This window comes from Dunckerocampus dactyliophorus, chromosome 13 (genome assembly GCF_027744805.1).
Source record: "Dunckerocampus dactyliophorus isolate RoL2022-P2 chromosome 13, RoL_Ddac_1.1, whole genome shotgun sequence".
NCBI lineage: Eukaryota > Metazoa > Chordata > Actinopteri > Syngnathiformes > Syngnathidae > Dunckerocampus > Dunckerocampus dactyliophorus.
Genome location: NC_072831.1, coordinates 3185376 through 3205562, shown reverse-complemented (window position 1 = coordinate 3205562; position 20187 = coordinate 3185376). Strand labels below are relative to the sequence as shown.

The 20187-nt window shown below is 42.5% G+C and overlaps 1 protein-coding gene across 2 annotated transcripts in view; it reads right to left on the bottom strand.

Moving 5' to 3' along the window:
• The window catches only part of vps8 (VPS8 subunit of CORVET complex), a 78858-nt gene that overhangs the window by 7529 nt on the left and 51142 nt on the right, over positions 1 to 20187 (bottom strand). For both annotated transcript variants that reach the window (XM_054796028.1, XM_054796029.1), the window contains 9 exons: positions 17144 to 17233; positions 14292 to 14338; positions 14050 to 14194; positions 8593 to 8682; positions 6609 to 6776; positions 4875 to 4947; positions 4403 to 4485; positions 3106 to 3186; positions 1517 to 1686 (listed from right to left, as the gene is read on the bottom strand). In XM_054796028.1, the coding sequence (XP_054652003.1) occupies positions 1517 to 1686; positions 3106 to 3186; positions 4403 to 4485; positions 4875 to 4947; positions 6609 to 6776; positions 8593 to 8682; positions 14050 to 14194; positions 14292 to 14338; positions 17144 to 17233 (947 nt within the window). The remainder of the gene's footprint in view (positions 1 to 1516; positions 1687 to 3105; positions 3187 to 4402; positions 4486 to 4874; positions 4948 to 6608; positions 6777 to 8592; positions 8683 to 14049; positions 14195 to 14291; positions 14339 to 17143; positions 17234 to 20187) is intronic.

The window sequence follows — 20187 nt, the reverse complement described above, 5'->3', positions numbered from 1 at the left end:
TAAAAATTAGAATTTTTTCCCAAAATGCCTATTTTTCCAGAAAACTAATTCACTTAAGGATATTCCTTTGATCTTAATTAATCAAGTACTTCAACAATTCCAACATCAAATCGCTCAGCACAATCCAGACATTACGGCTACCTATAACATGTAACATCCATTTAACCTAATACGTTTAACATACATCATACATATATTGTCTTTCAAGATGTCATAGTCTTGAATACTCTTATACATCACATATAATTAGGTTGTTTTTTTCCTTTTATTATTCCTTTTTTGCTGAGTTTTGTTTTCACCCCATCTCATTAGGCCTTGGCATTCACACGCAATGTCTTCAGACATTGCAATCATCTAGTCTTTTTTTTTTTTTTTTTTTTTTTTTTTTTTTTTTTTTTTTTAAACGTGTCCTGTCCAGTCAATAGGGCAAATTGTATTGTTGATCTAGATGCCCTTACATGCAAAACAAATTTGTTCTGCCAGGGAAAAGTGTAAGATACTCTTCTCCTGTTAGATAGTTTGTATTGATCTTTGTTTGATGTTTTATTGTGATGCAAATTTGCAGCGTCTGGAGCGGCGCAGGAGAGGATAGAGAAGAAGAGGAAAGGAAACGAGGGGAGTCAATACAACAACAAATACAAATACTAACAATACAAATATTACCCATAACAATAAAAATATTAAAAATAACTGTTAGTATTCTTATTGCCAACATCAACATCACTATTATAAAATAACAACACGACAATATCATACGAGTTATGTGGGCAAGTACATACGTACTGTGAGTGTGTATACGTGTGCATGTCTATACGTATGCATGAATGCATGTATATGCACGTGCATATATGTGCGTGCATTTGTAACTGAGAATGTGCTTTCAGGGCTTCAGTATATCCCGTTTAAAAAAAAAGAAAAAATCATTATTTTATATACTGTTTCATGGTCAAATACAATCCATTATTAGTCAAAATATATGCATATTGAAGCAAATGTTTTGCCTAAATGAAGCATTTCCAAGCATAAAAATATCTAAATGACGTGAAATACAATTATAAGGCATTCAGACGATGCATTCAAAGACGCTGTGATGATATGTATTGTACACTGGCCACTAGGTGTCAGTAATGTTACTGTAATGTTGGGTGAGACACACAAGCAGCAGACTTGATGGGCGGAACACCAAGCTTTTATTGCAGCTTTGAATGATCTCACAACAGGCACAATAATGCCTAATGAAAAGAAGTCATAGAAACTCGGGCTACTGTTGTGGCCGTAACCCATATCAAGATAAAACTCATCTCTGAACCCCCACACTTCCTGTCCACCCCACACTCAGTTCCCCTATCACCAGATCACATTTATAGCAACACACACTCAATACGTTTTCTATGCTCTAACTATTTAGAAATAAGGAATCCTAGTTCACAGAACTTCATGACCACTGTTGGGTCTGGAACCAACTAAGCACCATAAACAAGGGATTGCAGTATATGAATATGTTCTCTAGCCGTACCTGAATATGATGATCTCTTCTGTTGGGTTCTGCCATCTCTTGTACTGCTGTATGCAGATGTGACAGTAGTCTTGTCTTGGGTGGAGTCCCTTTGTCACAGCCGTGCGCAGATGAGCCAGCGACCAGTGGAGGTCGTGATTCAACAGACGAGTGGTTGTTTCAAACAATGTCTACAATACAAACCACAAATGACTGTATTGATAAATGTTCTGTACTTTTCATTCATGTAGTACAGATCTATGGTTTCAATCTCATACAGCATAAACAAGTCCAACTGAGAGTAATACGACACACGTGGCCGACCTTTATTCAAGTTTGAAGGTGTTGATGGCGTGCAGACGAGGTTAGGATTTGTGCAGGTTCATGAGACCAGGCAGTTAGCAGTGATTTAGCTTTTCCCTATTTTTATGAAAGTGCAGGGATTTTTCTTCAAAGGGTCGGCAACCGTTACTATCAAAAACGCCCCCCCGCACCCTAAAGAAAAACAGTCTGGATAGCCCGCAAAACATAACACAGTTCATTAACTTTTACAAGTTTGAATACTTTTTAATTTGACTTCCAACAACACAATAAGCAAACACAGGTGCAGTGTGCATGTTGCCATCGTATGTTTGTTAAACCTCACTACCTGACACCTTGCCCGTCATCCACAACCCTTGTGTGAGACATGAACACACACCTTTCTCTTTTCTGTGCGCTCTAAAGCTATGAGAACAGCTAAAAAAAAAGAGGCAGGTAATTAATGCAAGCAATGGGACACACCTATTCCGCCTAGAAAGGCTGCTATTAAAACACCTCCAACAAGGTTTTATGCTTTTATATTCGGGCTGTCAAAGTTAACGCCTGAAATTTCCTTTAACGTTGCTATTTTTTGGCGCATGATTAACATGCACATGTCCTGTTCGATAGGAAACGCAGAGGTGGATGTGGAGCCACAAGCGGGAACAAATATTGATGAGAAAAGAGAAAGAAAATGATATGTTTAGCTTCAAAGCCCTGGTACGTGGCTCTCTCCAAGAGACCCAGGTTATTTGTCTACTTATCTACTGTTGTTTTTATGGCTTAAAACTGCTCTAAAAATGACATCCATTTGTTGTTGGGTGTGAGACACACAAGCACCAGACTTGATCGGCGGAACAACAGGCTTTTATTGCAGCTTTAAATGAGGTCGCAACAGGCACAATAATCCCTAATAAAACAATATAGCTAATAATACCTACTAAAAACACGGGTAACTATTGCAGCCGTAACCCATGCCGAAACTTAACCCTGAACACCCGATGTCACTTCCTGTCCACCCCCCATTTATAGCAATACACGCAAGCACAGGTCTTATTTATATCTTACTTCTCTTCTCTTATGTTTACTATATTGGGTAATAGGAGTGCAAAGGGGTGTTATTTATTTAGAAGGTGGTAAACAGGTTTTCTATGCGCTAACTAGGAAAATATTCAATTTATAAATAAGGAATCCTACTGTTCACTGTCGGGTCTGGAACCAATTAACCACCATGAGCGAGGGATTACTTTTAGCCTCACGACTTGCACTGAGCTAACGTCATATGGCCGTGACACACAGTTCTATTGTACCTGTTCATAGTTGAATGTGTCAAGCATCCCAAGAAGAAGACCATGGAACTCTGCAACTTGTCCTTCTCCATAAAGGGGGTCCTGTAGGACACACAGTGGTGGTCAAATGCTAGCCATAATTATATACATAACAAAATTTCAGGTTTGTCTAGAATGGCAACTTTTAGGCCTGTCACAATAATAGATTAATCCATCCATCCATTTTCGATACCGCTTCTCCTCATTAGGGTCGCGGGGGCATGCTGGAGCCTATCCCAGCTGACTTCGGGCAACAGGCGGGGTACACCCTGGACTGGTGGCCAGCCAATGGCAGGGCACATATAGACAAACACTCATTCACACTCACGGACAATTTAGAGTCGCCAATTAACCTCACATGCATGTTTTTGGGAATGTGGGAGGAAGCCGGAGTACCCAGAAAACCCACGCACACACGGGGAGAACAAGCAAACTCCACACAGAGATGCCCAAGGGAGAATCGAACCCAGGTCTTCCCCATCTCCAGACTGTTCCTGTGTTGGCCAACGCGCTAACCAGTAGACCACCGTGCGGCCCTAATAGGTTAATCGAACAATAAAAAAAAAACAAAAAAAAACAGACGTCGATTTTGCCGGCGTCAATAAATCGACATGTGTATGGATTCGTGTTTGTACACCTCATCTCTCTTTCAGGCTGGACGAAAGCTGTTTGCAGCTGTCTGTGCGCGTTGCTGTTACAGTGGAATGAACTGAGAGAGTCCCTGTCCGTGGAGGCGGGGCTACCTTGGCTAGAAGCAAATTAGCCTCGTGAACCAGCGTACGCCAACATGAATGACAGCACAAAAGCGATAGTGCCACATCCCCCGTGTGGGAATATTTCTGTTTCAAACAGAATGAACAAGGCGAGCATGAACACACACGAACGAGATGCCGCATTTGTTCGAAAGTAGTGACGAGGAAGCAGGGAAATACAGACGACTTGTATGCACACCTAAAACGGAGGCTTCGTCCCGACAGTCAGTTGCTGTCGCTTGCTACATTGCAAAAGAAATGTAACATTTTGGGAAATGTTCAAAATGTTTGACAGACTGTATGAATTATCTGGGAGAAGGCATATGTACTGTACATGTTACAAGCACTGTAAAGAAAAACATCTTTCAGCATGTACTGTGTATTTCATCTATCATGTCAGACATGTAAAAAGCAAATCAGCCAATAGCGTGACACCAGAACGACACATTTCAGTAGCTATAGCATTTTATCTTCTTTTGTTTCATCTATAAATACATCAAGTTGAAAAGCAAAAAACAGATACACACCTGCAGTACCAGCTGGATGATGGCAGGCAGGGAAATAAAGCTACTCATACTGTTGAAAACTCTCATTGTCAGCTCCTTTAACACTGGAAAATACACAAAAGCATTGTTTTCAGCGCTACTGAAAGCATGGCCTCGGACTTGGAACTGCCGACTCACATCCGCGAGGTCAAATACTACATTTTTTCTGCTCTTTGAGCTTTTGACAATTGCTGGTGGAAATGAGAGCCATCCGTTTGAGTTGAAGGTAAAATGAGTTGGACTAGCAGGCCTTTTGTGTTGTTATGCATGGCTAATAGCATTTCATGGACAATACCCTGCAATTGACGTCACCCAATGTGTATGATTGAGTTAGTAACAATAAAAGGCTCTGAGTGAAGGTCACAGTCAAAACCGTTTTTAGAGACATACAGTACCTGATCACAATAGTACTCAGCAACAGCAATACATCTACTGGTTATGTGTGCTTGATTACCTTCAGATATGTGTTTCGCTGTCGTTTGTCTTTGAGGTGCCATCAATGTCTCCAATAATGAAAACCAGAGTTCCTGGAAAAAGTAGAAAAAAACACAAAAACAAACAAGACAGTTTGTGGCTTTGTTGTTAAACAGCAACAAAACACAGACCCTTTTCCACCGCAATACTGAGCTTGACACAACTCAGCGCTGATCATTTCATTTTTTTCCACGGCGAATAGGACAGCCACAGGAAACTATTCTGACACTGCTAGCCTGAAGTCACACTAAATGCATCAATCACAACGAGACATGCTAGGCCACAACCGGTCGTACGAGCTCCTATGGCCAGACTACGTGAAAAAAAAACACGCACGAAAAGCACAGAAGGTGTCCGTGTGACGTGGTGATGTTGGAGCTGTAGACGGGCTGCAGGGGTTCTTTGTCATGTCAAACAACTCTACGAGCGCTTGCATTTTTTTTCAGGTTGCAAGACAAACCAACGCACTTGGCACGTCTTTGTGTGGCGTCCATAAGGCCAAGGTGTGTCTTTCGTACGTGTTGGTGTCAGGTTTGGGCAAAATGTCAATGTTATTTGTGAGTTGCACTTGCGGACTCCGTATGTGTGGCGTGCGCCACACGTGCACCACACATACGTAAGTGCAGCCAAGACACATTCAGATATTTCTTACATGCTCCATGCCTGTCGAGTAAGTCGGTCGTGTGTTGCCCGTACGGCCGTTTTCACATGGAAACTTCGGTATAAAAAGCTGCATTGGTGCCTACGGCCTTCTTTTATATGCTTTATTGTATCTTTATTTGTATTTATCAATGTCTATTTGTTTTTTGCTCTCTTGGCTATGTCACTGTTGCTATGTCTTAGAAGGTCTGTTGTAAAAAATTGCGAGTGGAGGAAGTGACCTAGGTCTCGCACGTGAGCAGAATATGTATACCCCACCCCAATCGGCAGCTAAGTTGTGCGACAAACAAACGTAGTTGGTACACATAACTACGTTCTCCACAATCACTAAAATGTGGGGATTTGGGGAACCACAAGTCGCAAAATGGCACAATACCAAAGACGTATTTATATGTTTTTATAATCCTGAACGGCCCATCCCAACAACATATTTACACATCTTTTACATTTTTTTGCCCAAGAGGCAAAAAGAGGTGATGATGAACTTCAAGCCTTAAAACCGGCCACAAGGTGGCAGAAGAGCATTCGATAAGTGCTCGGCAAGGCTCATGTTAATGGCCAAATCACACATCATACATGACAGGAAGTAGGACGTTAGAGAGCGTGGAGGCGTGTAGCATGCAGAAGGTTACACATAGGGAATTTTTAGCACACGCACACGCATACACGCGTGCGCACACATGCGCACACATAGTTCAGTTCCAAATGTAACAATTATAAATAAATAGCTCATGGTGTTACATTTGTTAATAAATCGATGTAAAACAACCCATTTTTTGTGTTATGTTGGTAAAGTTGTTCAGATAATTGAGCTGCCACAAAAGCAAACTTACCTATGTTCTACTGCTGATTGCTAAAGAATGGAAAAAGGTAGAAACAAACTTTTTTTTCCCGATGAAATCTAAGTCAAATCTTTCTTTTGGTAGGCTCCACGTCTATATAGCCATAGAACACAGAGTATTCTGTGTGTTTTGAAAGATCAGTCAAAATGGTCTAAAATGGCTACTGAAGGGGTTGTCTTGTGAAAAATGGCTGTGATGTGAAGAAAACTGACCTTTATTTGTGGCTGCTGGAGTTTCTGAGAGCTGCGATGACCCAAAGCAATGAGGTCATTCAACGAACGCTGTACTCTGCCCAATGCAGCCGACTCATTGCCTTCCTCATCTTCACTCTGCCCTCTGTTGGTGTCGGCAGTCAGCGTAGAGAGTTTCACTTTTAATGCCTAAGCATAACATGAGAAGAAGAAAGTGTCAGTTAATGGGGAGGGGGAGAAGTGACAGAGAATAAGGGCATTCGTTTGCGATTTTAATGTACAACTTGTGGGACGACTGTAGTAACAATTTCATGTTGACATCACACCATAAAATATACTGCTCAAAAAAATTAAAACTGGGGGAAAAATGATCTTGAATATGTTTCCTGATAATAAGTGGGTGATGTATTAGTAACAAAATGATGCCACATCATTTGATAGAAATGAAAATGATCACCCTATAGAGGGGGGAAATCAAAGACACCCCAAAAATGAAAGTGAAAAAATGATGCAGCACACTGGTCCATTTGGCTAAAATGTCATTGTAGCAACTCAAAATGATTCTCAGTAGTTTGTGTGGCCCCCACGTGCTTGTACGCATGCCTGACAACGTGGGGGCATGCTCCTAATGACACTACGGATGGTGTCCTGGGGGATCTCCTCCCAGATCTGGACCAGGGCATCCATGAGCTCCTGGACAGTCTGAGGAGCAACCTGGCGGCGCCGGATGGACCTAAATATAATGTCCCAGAGGTGTTCTATTGGGTTTAGGTCAGGTGAACGTGGGGGCCAGTCAATGGTATCAATTCCTTCATCCTCCAGGAACTACCTGCATACACTATCCACATGACGTCGGGCATTGTCGTGGACCAGGAGGAACCCAGGTCCCACTGCACCAGCGTAGGTTCTGACAATGGGTCCAAGGATTTCATCCCGATACCTAATAGCAGTCAGGGTGCCGTTATCTAACCTGTAGAGGTCTGTACGTCCTTCCAGGGATATGCCTCCCCAGACCATCACTGACCCACCACCAAACCGGTCATGCTGAATGATGCTGCAGGCAGCATAACGTTCTCCACGGCATCTCCAGACCCTTTCACGTCTGTCGCATGTGCTCAGGTTGAACTTGCTCTCATCAGTGAAGAGCACAGGGCACCAGTGGTGTAGTTGCCAATTCTGGTGGTCTATGGCAAATGCCAATCGAGCTCTACAGTGCTGGGCAGTGAGCACAGGGCCCACTACAGGATGTCGGGCCCTCAGGCCACCCTCATGGAGCCTGTTTCTGATTGTTTGGTCAGAAACATCCACACCAGTGGCCTGCTGGAGGTCATTTTGTAGGGCTCTGGCAGTGCTCATCCTGTTCCTCCTTGCACAAAGGAGCAGATACCGATCCTGCTGAGGGTTGAAGGACCTTCTACGGCCCTGTCCAGCTCTCTTGGAGTAACAACCTGTCTCCTGGAATCTCCTCCATGCGTCCAGGTACCGCAGTGATGCCCTGGTCCAGATCTGGGAGGAGATCCCCCAGGACACCATCCGTAGTCTCATTAGGAGCATGCCCCCACGTTGTCAGGCATGCGTACAAGCACGTGGGGGCCACACAAACTACTGAGAATCATTTTGAGTTGCTACAATGACATTTTAGCTAAATGGACCAGTGTTCTGCATCATTTTTTCACTTTCATTTTTGGGGTGTCTTTGATTTCCCCCCTCTATAGGGTGATCATTTTCATTTCTATCAAATGATGTGGCATCATTTTGTTACTTAGACATCACCCACTTATTATCAGGAAACATATTCAACATCATTTTTCCCCCAGTTTAGATCTGATGTGATTTTGAAGTGTTCCTTTAATTTTTTTGAGCAGTGTGTGTGTGTGTGTGTGTGTGTGTATATATATATATATATATATGTGCAAATTCACACTTTATTCTACATACTCCACACACAAAGGGATTGTTCTTTTACTGTTTGACAGCTATTTCTTCCAGGTTATGTTTTTCTTACCTCTAACAAAACTGTATATGCTCCATAAAAGTCTCCCTTCTTCTCCAGTAGATAGCCTGTAGCCTCACTGTGGTGGTACTTCTCAGTCATCTAAACAGACAGAGCGAGGTTCAAATGACGAAAGTTAGACGGTTCACTTTGCTTCAAAGCAAAATGCCTTAAAGAATAAACAATAAAAAAACAAAAAACAGCGTGAAGTAGAAGTGTTTTGATACTATTGTTACTGAAAGCTGCAAGCTGAAAATGGCTGCTCCAATGCCGTCCCACCCGCATTAGTCCAAAACTGCTTGGTTAGTTGCAAGTATTAGAAGGCAACAAACTACCCAGTCATAATAATAATAATAATAATCATAATAATAATAATGATAACAATAATAATAGCAACAAGAACAACAATAATAATAACAAATCTTCTTCTCCTTTCAGCTTTTCCCTTCAGGGGTCGCCACAGCCAATCAATTGCCTCCATCTAAGCCTGTCTTCTGCATCCTCTTCTCTCACACCAACGACCTTCATGTCCTCTTTCACTACATCCATAAACCTCCTCTTTGGTCTTCCTCTAGGCCTCCTGCCTGGCAGTTCCAAACTCAGCATCCTTCTACCTATATATCCCCTATCTCTCCTCTGGACATGTCCAAACCATCTCAGTCTGACCTCTCTGACTTTATCTCCAAAACCTCTAACATGTGCTGTCCTATGATGTACTCATTCCTGATGCTATCCTTCCTGGTCACTCCCAGAGAGAACCTCAGCTTCTTCACCTCTTTTCCACACTCTCCTTCGCTCTGGACTGTTGACCCTAAGTACTTACAATCCTCCACCTTCTTGATCTCTTCTCCCTGTAAGCTCATTCTTCCACTTGGGTCCCTCTCATTCACACACATGTACTTTGTCTTACTGCAGCTAACCTTCATTCCTCTCCTTTCCAGGGCAAACCTCCACCTCTCTAGCTTCTCCTCCACCTGTTCCCTGCTCTCACTGCAGATCACAATGTCATCTGCAAACATCATAGCCCATGGAGATTCCTGTCTAACCTTGTCTGTCAGTCTGTCGATCACCATAGCGACCAAGAAGGGGCTCAGAGCTGATCCCTGATGCAGTCCCACCTCCACCTTGAACTCCTCTGTCACACCTACAGCACACCTACAGCACACCTCTTCCAGTCCTCATACATGTCCTGCACCGCTCTAACATACTTCTCTGCCACTCCAGACTTCCTCATACAATAGCACAGTTCCTCTCTGGTCACCCTGTCATAAGCTTTCTCCACATCTACAAAAACACAATGCAGCTCCATCTGGCCTTCTCTGTACTTCTCTATCAACATCCTCAAAGCAAATACTGCCTCTGTAGTACTCTTTTTTTGGCATGAAACCATACTGCCGCTCACAAATGCTCACTTCTGCCCTTAGTCTAGCTTCAACTACTCTTTCCCATAACTTCATTGTATGGCTCATCAGCTTTATTCCTCTGTAGTTGCCACAGCTCTGCACATCTCCCTTGTTCTTCAAAATGGCCACCAGCACACTTCTCCTCCATTCCTCAGGCATCTTTTCATGATCTAAGATCCTGTTGAACAACCCAGTCAGAAACTCTGCTGCCACCTCTCCTAGACACTTCCAAACCTCTACAGGTATATCATCAAGACCGACGGCCTTTCCACTCTTCATGCTCTTCAAGGTCCTCCTCACTTCATCCTGACTAATCTTTGCTACTTCCTGGTCCACAAAAGTCACCTCTTCTCGTCTTTGTTCTCTCTCATTTTCCACGTTCATCAGCTCTTCAAAGTATTCTTTCCATCTTCCCATCACACTACTGGCACTTGTCAATAGACTTCCATCCCTATCCTTAATCACCCTAACCTGCTGCACGTCCTTCCCATCTCTGTCTCTCTGTCTTGCCAACCTGTATAGATCAGTCTCTCCCTCCTTACTATCCAACCTACCATACAAGTCATCATAAGCGCCTTGCTTGGCCTTTGCTTCCTCTACTTTCACCTTACGCTGCATCTCCCTGTACTCCTGTCTACTCTCCTCAGTCCTCTCAGTGTCCCACTTCTTCTTAGCTAACCTCTTTCTCTGTATACACTCCTGTACCTCCTCATTCCACCACCAAGTCTCCTTGTCTACTTTCCTTCCAGATGCCACACCAAGTCTCCCTGATCACATTAGCTGTAGTTGTCCAGTCATCTGGAAGCACTTCCTGACCACTCAGCCTGTCTTAACTCCTTCCTAAAAGTCATGCAACACTCTTCCTTTTTCAGCTTCCACCATTTGGTCCTCTGCTCTGTCTTTGTCCTCTTCATCTTCCTCCCCACCAGAGTCATCCTCCACACCACCATCCTATGCTGTTTGGCTACACTATGGCGTACCACTACTTTACAGTCACTGATCTCCTTCAGATGACAGCATCTACACAAGATGTAGTCTACCTGTGTGCTCCTACCTCCACTCTTAGAGGTCAGCCTATGTTACTGCCTCTTCTGGAAGAAAGTATTCACTATAGCCATTTCCATCCTTTTTGCAAAGTCAACCACCATCTGTCCTTCTGCATTCCTCTCCTGGATACCAAACCTGCCCATGGCCTCCTCATCACCTCTGTTTCCTGCACCAACATGTCCATTGAAGTCTGCACCAATGACAACTCTCTCTCTTCTAGGTATGCTCTGCATCACTTCATCCAAGTCCAACCAGAATTTCTCCTTCTCCTGCAGCTCACATCCTACCTGTGGAGCATACCCACTAACAACATTGACCATCACACCTTCCATTTCTAGCTTCAGACTCATCACTCTATCTGACACTCTTTTTACCTCCAGGACGTTCCTAACAAACTCCTCCTTCAAGATAACTCCTACTCCATTTCTCTTCCTATCTACACCATGATAGAACAACTTGAACCCTGCTCCTAAACTTCTAGCCTTGCTACCTTTCCACCTGGTCTCCTGGACACACAGTATGTCAACCTTCCTTCTCTGCATCATGTCAACCAACTCTCTACCTTTTCCTGTCATAGTTCCAACATTCAACGTTCCTACTCTCAGTCCTATACTCTTGGCGTTCCTCCTCTCTCTCTTTCTACGGACACACTTTCCTCCTCTCCTTCTTCGACCAACAGTAGTCCAATTTCCACCGGCACCCTGTAGGTCAACAGCACCGATGGCGGGCGTTGTTAACCTGGGCCTCGACCGATCCGGTATGGAAGTCATAAGTTTGATTCGCATGTTTGATTTGGCAAAAGTTTTACGTCGGATGCCCTTCCTGACACAACCCTCTGTATTTATCCGGGCCTGGGACCGCCACAATAAGACACTGTGTTGTGTCCTCTTGCGGCTACATAATATAATAATAACAAATAAGTCATAATAATCCTTGCCATCCTTTTTCTCATACAAAGTCTTCAAAACTCCATTCATGGCTTGGGTCTGTATGAGATTATGAGTGTCACAGTGTCACAGCGCCCTCTACTGGTCAAGCTGCAAACTTACCTGCAAATACAACAACAACAGGCTCCATCTCCCCTCGCCAAGAAGACAGTTCTGTCTCAAGGTATGTTGACGTATTACGACTTGTACGTAACTTACAAATAACGTGTGTGAACGGGCGTCAACGATCGCATAACCTATTGTCCACGGATGCGGGACGTATGAATCATACGTTGACATACGTGCATGCACAAAATTTTGGACGACTTGGACGTACTATGACGTATGCCGGCGTGCTTCAGCGTGCTCTTAACTTATACAAAACTTACCCATAACTTATTGGACGTACGCCAGCGTATTGGCCAATTTTTTCATACGTTGGCGTAAGCTGGCTAAATCGTCAAGGTGTGACAGGCGTTGGGCATAAATTGTCAACACCGGCAACACGCTACGCATTCGTTGATATTTAAGTTGTCTATAAGTTAGGGAAACATTCTATATAAGTTACTAATACGTCCTGTTTACGTCGACCTCATTATGAATACGCTATGTATACGGCCAAAATTGAAAAAAAAAATTGTCGGCAGTTCAACGTATGCCATCAAAATGATCACGTCAGGCATGCGCTGCCTAAATCGTCAAGGTGTGACAGGGCCCTAACATGCATGTTTTTGGAATGTGGGTGGATAACGGAGCACCCACAGACCCCCCCCCCACAAAGTGATGTCCTACGGAGATTCGGACCCAGATCTTCCAGATCTCCTGACTGTGTGGCCAACATGCTAACCAGTAGGCCGTGTATTTAAAATAAATAACAAAAATAAGTGAATTATTTGCAAATAAATAAAATGCAGTCCTTATTGTACTCGTATGGTGGTAATTTAAAAAAATTGTAATTAAGGATGTCCGATATTGGCTTTTTTGCCAGTATCCAATATGTCGATATTGTCGAACTCTGAATTTCCGATACCGATATCAGCCGTTACCAATACAGATATGTGGAACATCACTTATCTCCTGTTCTGGAAGTGACACATTTCTGTTGTGAAGCTAATGGATACAGCATCAGCAATTAGCTTCTCATCGTGGCTGTAAACAACATTGTACAACATCGGAGAAATACTTGCGATTAGGCTTAGGCTGTAACATTTGTTTTAAAAGTCAACAGAGTAGCCTTTTCCTTTTTTTTTTTTCATCATCAAAAGTCCAGGGAAGAAAATCAAGTGTCGTAATTTTCATGTAGGCCTAGCACTCTTAGTGCAGCAGCATGCTGTATTCGTTTCCACGCCACACTACAACCTGCAAGTACACAGTAATTCCGGGCCGAAATGAACATATTTTGCGCCATCTGATTTTAACAAAATTTCATCTGCAGAGAGATATTAAAGTGAATTTATGTCCTACATACCTTTTATCTTGTCCTTTTAGCCGATCCATGACTTTGAAAGGCTTAACATTGGACTTTCGTATGAGTCGATGTCATCCAACACTGATACAAAATTGAAAAAGCAGCGTTTTCACAAATGTCTCCGTACTCTCCTAATCGAGCGCTCACTGCGTCAGATTTCACCGCCGCTTACTTCCGGGAATTGTAACATTCCCACTAGTGAGGATAAGTGGCCTAAAAAATGGATGGATGGATGGAATGGAAGGAGCAAACTAGCTTGCTATTTATTAGCCACCCACGGTTGTTTACACGCTTGAGGGGCGATTTGATGAGGTCATCATTTACAGGAACATATGGGAGCCCATAGGCCTGTACATAGAATTATGTTTATTATCGGCTTTCATTAGAGGGAAAAATCCTGATACTGATATTGTCCGATATTATATTTTTATGACAATATCGGGCCAATAATATTGATGGGCCGATATTATCGGACATCCCTACACATACAGGGGTAATGTTAGGTTATTATCTCATAGCACACACACATACACACACATATTTTTTATAGCAGGGGATTATCATTTGAAGGTTAACTGTATAACATGTGTTGGCTTGAAATAATCTATGATGTTTATTTTCATACTTGTATGGCCTCGTCCAGTCTGTAATGTCGTGACGTCTGAAGGAAGTGCAGGAGCTCTTGCGGGGCAAAACGGCACAACAAGTCCAGAAGAAGCTTGTGGAGCTCATGTTCCAGAGGAAGGGTGCTCCCAGGATGATGACGATCCCTGCAAAACAGCCCAGATGAACGTTAAAATGCTAGCAAAGAAAAAGACTTGCAAGGAGAAGGAAGGGTTGGATGAGAATAGAATAAGAAAGCAATACCAAGACTCCAGGAAGCAGGTCACAAATGTGAAAAGTAGTTCACCATCCTGTCCAGAAAGGGAAAAATAGAGATAGTTAGTATTAAACAGATGCATAGAAATTAGCCTTTGAATCTGATTATCCATGTTCAAACGACTTGCATAGGCAAGAACAAAAAATATATATAAATAAAACCGAGCTTTCATCTTTACACAAAAACATACATTTAGACAATTTTGAAATTTACCAAAATGGACGCTAACCCAACAAATTCCAGTTCCAGAAAGCCAAAAATGTTAACACAAAACACGCTTTTACGGTTTAACATGCATAAAACAATTGTAAATGTATATAAAAGATGAATGAAAGGGATAAATGAACATTTAAGCTTACTTTTACCTTCACTGAAGACTCCATGTGGCAGCAAGACACCACACACACACTACCTTCCTGTTTTGCCATGATTCAATTGAATAGTGTTTCTAACCTCAATAAGCCAAAATGGAGCCAAAGAAAGTTGCAAGTAGCAGCATTTTGCTAAAGAAGGTGAGAAACACTATTGAATTACAAACGTAACCCATTACAAAACACCAAGGTGGCGACCGTGTTGATCTCTCTGTCACATTGTGTCTTTGTCAACATTCATGTCTTCAATGAAGGTCAAATTAGCTTTAAATCTTCATTTATCCCTTTCATTTATCATGTATATGCATTTACAATTGCTTTTTGCATGTAAATCTATAAAAATGTGTTTTGTGTTAATATTTATGAGTCAACCGCTGATGACATCATAGACGGGCAACATAGCTGACTTCTGGGTTGCCATTTCGTTAGCACGCTAAGGCATTACGTAATTAAAAAATACATTTAGAACACAGTTGGACTGACACAGTGTATTAACTCATTCAATCCCAGCCATTTTTCAAAATTCAACCCCTTCATTACCCGCCATTTTAGACAAATTTGACTGATTTTTCAAGGCACACAGAAAATTGTGTTCTATGGCTATATTGATATAGCATGGAACCTACCGAAGATTAGACTATCGTCTTTCATCGGAAAAAACATAGTTTGTTTCTACCTTTTTCCGTTCTTTAGTAATCAGCGGTAGGACATGGGTACGTTTCAGGAAAATATCAGTTCTCAACAAGAAAAGGGAGAAAAACAGCTTTTTGTGAAAACATACTGTACATTTCAAGCATAACTTTCACTTTGACACATTTTTTGCTTTTGTGACAGCTCAAATATCCAAACAACTATACCAACATAAACAACACAAAAAAGGGGTTGTTTTTACATCAAAACAACAATTTATTTACAAATATAACACCAGGAACTATTTGCAATTTTCGCACTAAACTGTGTGCGTGCACACGTGTGTGCATGAAATAAAATTTCCCTGCAATGCAGAACCTTCTGCACGCTACACTTCTCCACACTCTCTCAGTTCCTCCTTGCTGTCGAGCATGTTAACACATGCAAATAATCCATGCTGAGCTCTTATCAAATGCACTTCTGCCACCTTGTGGCCGTTTGTATGGCTTGAAACTGCTTGAAAAGTGACCTCTTTTATAGTGCACTTGCGTCATCGCCTCTTTTTGCCTCTTGCGCAAAAAAACCTCTAAAAGACGTATAAATATGTCTTTGGGAGCGATCTTTCGGGTTTAAAAAAACTTCTAAATACGTCTTCGGTATTGAATGAGTTAATAACATAACAAGGCGCAAACCATATTGTACGCTAACCGGAAAATGTATGCACAATTTTGGAGTACATTTTCAATGTTAAAGGAGATCTATTATGCTTTTCCTCTTTTCTGACCGATAAATGTTGTTACAATGTTGTATTCTCGTGTTAAACGATGCCAACGGGTCAGATAATGAGGTTTGCGCATTTAGAAGTGAGACCTGAAAGCAGTTTTGGATGGCTCTGCACTGATGTCAACGCAACCTGGGCTTCCTTATATGGGCATGACCAGGAAAATGCTGCAGGACTGCCCTCCTCCGCTCTGCTCTGTTCAGCGGGTTAGCACGTATGGCTCCCAGGAAATGTTTGTTCGGTTGTGCCTAAAGAGGCAAGCATCAGGCAAAAGTGGTTGGAGTTGCTGATTCCCGGCCAGCAAGAGAAAAATATGCTCATCTGTCAACGGCACTCCACATGGGACTGTTTTGTGAACATGGGCCAATACGAAGCCGGACTATCCGCCAAACTGTTGCTGAAGTCCGACGCCTTTCCAACACTACTTGGTCTTGTTGAAGAGTCAAAAGAGCAAGCTGTAATAACAATTTATCAGTGTCCTAACTGCCTTTATGTTGTGTAAGAAATCAGACAAAATGGGTTCGGCAGCCGTCCGGAAGTCTTCGGGGGTGCTTGGGAGTGTGACCAATCACAGTAGAGTGGGCTCCGCGGGAGGCGTACCTGGGCCAGGGATGGAGTAAATTACACAGACCATTTGGGCAGGAGGCAGGAAACAGGAAGAGGTGCAGAGTCTGGAAGATCTAGAATGCTTTCTGTGCAGGTTATCGTGTGTAGCTGCTCTATATGAGTCCTGAACGCAATACAAAGGCCCGAAAATGGGTATAATAGGTCCCCTTTAACTGAAAAACACGCTAACCGGGGCGTAGACTAACCGAGGTTCTTCTGTATTTGTAGTTCTTTCATTTATGGAGGTGCTGGAAATGATTTGCTGGGTTGTTATTGCAGTGTGTGCTTCTTATTGGGACTAACACATTTTAAACCAGCATCAACAAGCCAAATCTGATATCTTTATTCACTGCCATAGTTTAAACAAAAAATATATTTGACTGTTTTATTGAAGTTAAGTCTTTTGGCCTACGAGAAATAAATACTTTGTACATTTGAATTCATCCCTTACCAGAAGCTCAGAGATAATTTGCTTCACTTCTTCAACAAAGTGACACACAACCAGGTCAGCTGACTTGCTTGCGTCGATCGTCACCAATTCCTATGAACATATGACAAAATACAACATCAGGTCGATGACGTGTTCAAAGTCGCATCAAACTGTGTACATGTTTCAAAACATTGTACTGAAAGACAAGTGGGACAGGGACAGTACAAGTCAGGGGTGCCGTTGATCGCGAGCTACCAGTCAAGCGCAAAGGTAGTTTGGGAGATTTAATCTTTATTATTCTGATTATGGATACACAAAGTGAGCGATAAGATCCCTATATCTATAACAAAAGCTATCCGTTTACTCGTAGCAGCTAGTTCTGTAGAAAAAAGTCAAATGATGGCTTTTCTTCATGTCCTGAACTCCACTATAGAAATGTGTGTTTTCTACACTTCTGCCTGTTCAACTATTCTTTTATGATGAATTTAAAAATATACCCATTGCTGATAGCTTTTTAATATGTTGCCTCGACTTTGGCTGCATTGTCTTTTGCATAATGCGTTTAATTTCTTCTATACAATATCTGTAATGTTTCATAGCAAATGCTAACTGGATGTAATACATGAAGTGTGTGTATAATGAATGCTACGTAGCTATTTTCACTGACATATTAAGTCCATGTCATAAAATGGCATATTGTGGTGACATGAGTCCGTGAGGACCAAGCAGCTCTTATGAGTTCATGTGTTGACGAACTTGTCAACCCATTGGCAATTGTAGGAGGCCATTAGGGCCCTGTCATACCTTGACGATTTAGCCAGCTTCGTGTGGCCCCCAAATTTGATGTGAATGACACTTGTCGTGTGCGGAGCTGAACGAGCTGAACGAGGTATATGGTCTCGACGGCGGGACCTCGGCCAGGCAGCACGTCCAACGCCTCACCGCCTTAACTCGTTCGCTCGCTCATTCATTAGCATGAATGAGCATTACTGCATTATTATTACTTAACGATGTACAAGAAATAATATATGATGAATAATTATCTAATCTCTAATTATGTTTACGTGCAACATTAGTCGCATTGTTTTAATGATTATTTTTGTATGCCATGTTGTTGTAACACACACACAGCAAAAAGAGCATAAAGACCACAGCTTATCACCACTTGTTATAAAAAATGTGTGTTAAAACAGCGACTACAGCGCATACACGCCAGTAAATTGTACACCAGCCTGGAACATGTCCTGGTGCATGTACACTCGTGAAGGGACAAGCTAATGGTGTGAAAGGGATGTTAATAAAACAGAGATCACAAATGATCGAAGAGGATGTTGGTGTGGATCCCCTCCTCTTGCTCCCCTCCCCTCCTCCATCTCCGCTCCACTGCATCTTCCAACAAGAGCCAACAATAAAAGGTAAAAGTGTCAAATGTTCATTTATCTATTTTACTAGTCATTTATAACTCCTCCACTCAGCTGGGCAGAGGAGAAGCCGTGAAGCCGCTGACTCCGCTCTGTCTCCGCAGAATGAATGAATGAGCGAGCGAACGAGTTAAGGCGGTGAGGCGTTGGACGTGCTGCCCGGCCGAGGTCCTGCCCTCAAGACCATATACCTCACCGTGATTGGTTCGTTCGGCCGAGGTCCCGCCCTCGAGACATATACCTCACCGTGATTGGTTCGTTCAGCTCCGCACACGACAAGTTGCGGGCCACACAAATATTAATTTTTCATATTAAGACGGGGGCTGCAAACTATTGTCCCGGGGGCCGCGAGTCTGAGACCGCTGACTGCTGAATGCATTAATAAAATTGATAAAAAAAATCAAAACAAGTTGGTTCCATTCCCAGTGTCACAGTGCCCTCTACTGGTCAAGCTGCAAACTTACCTGCAAATACAATAACAACATCCATCTCCCCTCGCCAAGAAGACAGTTCTGTCTCAAGGTATGTTGACGTATTACGACTTGTACGTAACTTACAAATAACGTGTGTGAACGGGCGTCAACGATCGCATAACTAATTGGCCGCGGATGGGGGACGTATGAATCATACGTTGACATATGTCGAAATGTTTTGTGCAGGCACAAAATTTTTGGACGACTTGGACCGTACTATGATGTATGCCGGCGTGCTTCAGCGTGCTCTTAACTTATACAAAACTTACACATAACTAATTGGACGTACGCCAGCGTATTGGCCAATTTTTTCATACGTTGGCGTAAGCTGGCTAAATCGTCAAGGTGTGACAGGCGTTGGGCATAAATTGTGAACACCGGCAACACGCTACGCATTTGTTGATATAAGTTGTCTATAAGTTAGAGAAACGTTCTATATAAGTTACTAATACGTCATGTTTACGTCGACCTCATTATGAATACGCTATGTATACGCCCAAAATTGAAAAAAAAAAAAAACGGTCGGCAGTTCAACGTATGCCATCAAAATGATCACGTCAGGCATGCGCTGCCTCAATCGTCAAGGTGTGACAGGACCCTTACTCACTTTAACAGTCTGATTCACGGTGTAATCTTACAAACAACACTAAACTCATCACACAGCAACTTAACACTTTTCTCATAATGCACTGCGTCTGAGCAAAGCATTTCATTGGGAGGACAAGTGGCAGAGAAAATGGATGGATGGAGCTGCAATGCGGCCACTGTCCACCAGAGGGAGCTCAAGGACCCCAAAGGCTGACTGACATCATTGCAGCGCCCCGGCAGGCACCAATGACTGCGTTGCTCAGACACAATGCATTGTAGGAAAGATGCTTTTTTCATTTTAAACTTGTATTGGTACTTGTTTGTATATTTCCTAACTACCTTCTGAGTGTTAAGTTACTGTATGATGAGTTTAGTGAGTCAGGCACCATGAGTCAGACTGTTCTATTGAGTGACACAGAATTTAAACGTTTAGTTGTAGTTCTGAAATAAAGGAGATGTCACGAGACTACAACTTATTTGTACCTCTGTATAAGCCGCAGGGTTCAAAGATTAGGAAAAAAGTAGCAGCGTATACATAGAAAATTACGGTAAACAGTAGTAAATAATAGTCAAAGCAGAGGAT